The sequence below is a fragment of the Myotis brandtii genome, unplaced genomic scaffold (genome assembly GCF_000412655.1).
Source record: "Myotis brandtii unplaced genomic scaffold, ASM41265v1 scaffold182, whole genome shotgun sequence".
Taxonomy (NCBI): Eukaryota; Metazoa; Chordata; class Mammalia; order Chiroptera; family Vespertilionidae; genus Myotis; species Myotis brandtii.
Window position 1 is genome coordinate 938,299 of NW_005356751.1, and position 1,574 is coordinate 939,872.

The 1,574-nt window shown below is 40.1% G+C and overlaps 1 protein-coding gene across 1 annotated transcript in view; it reads left to right on the top strand.

Moving 5' to 3' along the window:
* Positions 1-477: 477 nt before the first annotated feature.
* Positions 478-1,574, top strand: part of MYO5A (myosin VA) — a 146,719-nt gene continuing 145,622 nt past the window's right edge. Inside the window, exon 1 of the mRNA XM_014537833.1 lies at positions 478-561. Within this exon, the coding sequence (XP_014393319.1) occupies positions 478-561 (84 nt within the window). The remainder of the gene's footprint in view (positions 562-1,574) is intronic.

Below are 1,574 nucleotides of genomic sequence, written 5' to 3' on the forward strand. Positions count from 1 at the left end.
TGGGTGAAGTTTGCCTCCATTTGCATCCCAAGGTACTGCGTGCATAGCTCACTACCACACTTATCACGTTATAGTGACTATCTGTTTATGTCCATTTCGTCGGCAGACCTAAGGGGAGGGATGACATCATACTCATTTTTGTTTCTGCAGTTCTTAAAACAGTGCATGTAATAAAATATCCTCTATATAATAATTACTTATGGAACCAAACAGAATCAGTCATAGTATAATGTCAAACAGAAATCTTGTAGAATCTCTAGGCAATCCATGGTTGCATTTAACATTATTTTTCACTGCTAGAGACCTTTTACCTAAATCTCCAGTAAGGGCATTTCTAGCATCTGTTGTAGCAATATGTCAGTCATGAGTTACAGGCACACCACCTGATTTTTACTATATAAGAGCTGACTGGATTTTGGCACTGTGGATAAAGGTGCCTGAGTCAAGTTCTAGTCCTGTCCCCTGAACTTAGTGAACATGATTATGAAGACTCCTAATGCAGTGAGCACGTACAGTGTGACCCAGCACACGATTAATGCCATGGCTCTCGCAGACCCTCCAGTATTCTAAGTGGATGGGTTTGAGGGAACCCAGGCATACTAGTAAGCCCAGCTGCCAGTGCAGATGCTGTACCCCAGGACCTAGACCTGAGCCTGGTATAGAGTCGGCACTCAGTAAATACTTGTTCAATGAATGCATACATTTGGATAAATGGATTTAGTTCATGTGAAGGGAGCTATGGTTTGGCACTTTGTAGCTCTGTCATTTTGATTCTGGTGGAGGCACAGCTAAGGGTTGAAGCTAGGAGAAGAAGTTGCTACGGAAAAATTTTCTCAAGGGATTTCTTCGTACAGCACAGTCTCCAGTGATACCTCTATTAGGAAAAGGTGTAGGAATCCTAGTTGTACAATAATGAAGTGGATTTTTGTTGCTCCTGATTTTGCTTTCCTTTTGCCATCTGTGCAGCTGTACAGTTTCTTACAGATCTATTAAGGGAACCAGCAAGAGCCTCAGGACTCTGGACTCAGGGCATGCTGTGCTTGATGCTGTGTCTGGTCTGAGGTAGTTTTGTAGTCTGGATGTTTTGTCCCTTGGAACTTTAAGTTTCCTTGTGAATGAGATGTTTGGACTAGATCATCTTTAAGCTCTTTTCTGGTTCTGAAGTTTCACACTCTCAATGGAGTTTGAAATAATTAGGGGTTTTCCTAAATCCTGCAGGTGTTTCTTAGGTGGGTTACTAGTAAACACTGAATATAAATACATGAAATTATAGATGATTTAGTTAAGGTTCTTTGAATTTTAGCCAAGGACTCTGCTGGTGTTTGGCAATCATATTTCCATGGTGATTAGTATTTACATAGTTCTTATTTCTTCACACATGAAAAATAATAAAGACATGCTATAAAAATTAAAGGGATCAATCTTCCTGTCATAATCACTAGAACCAACATTGTAATTGATATAAAAAGACAGGCCTCATTTATATAAAATTACAAATTTGAATAAAGTAGATGTTTCTCTTTTTTCCCCCCATAGCTCCCCTCCACCCAGTTCCCACCCCACCCTCTGTCCTT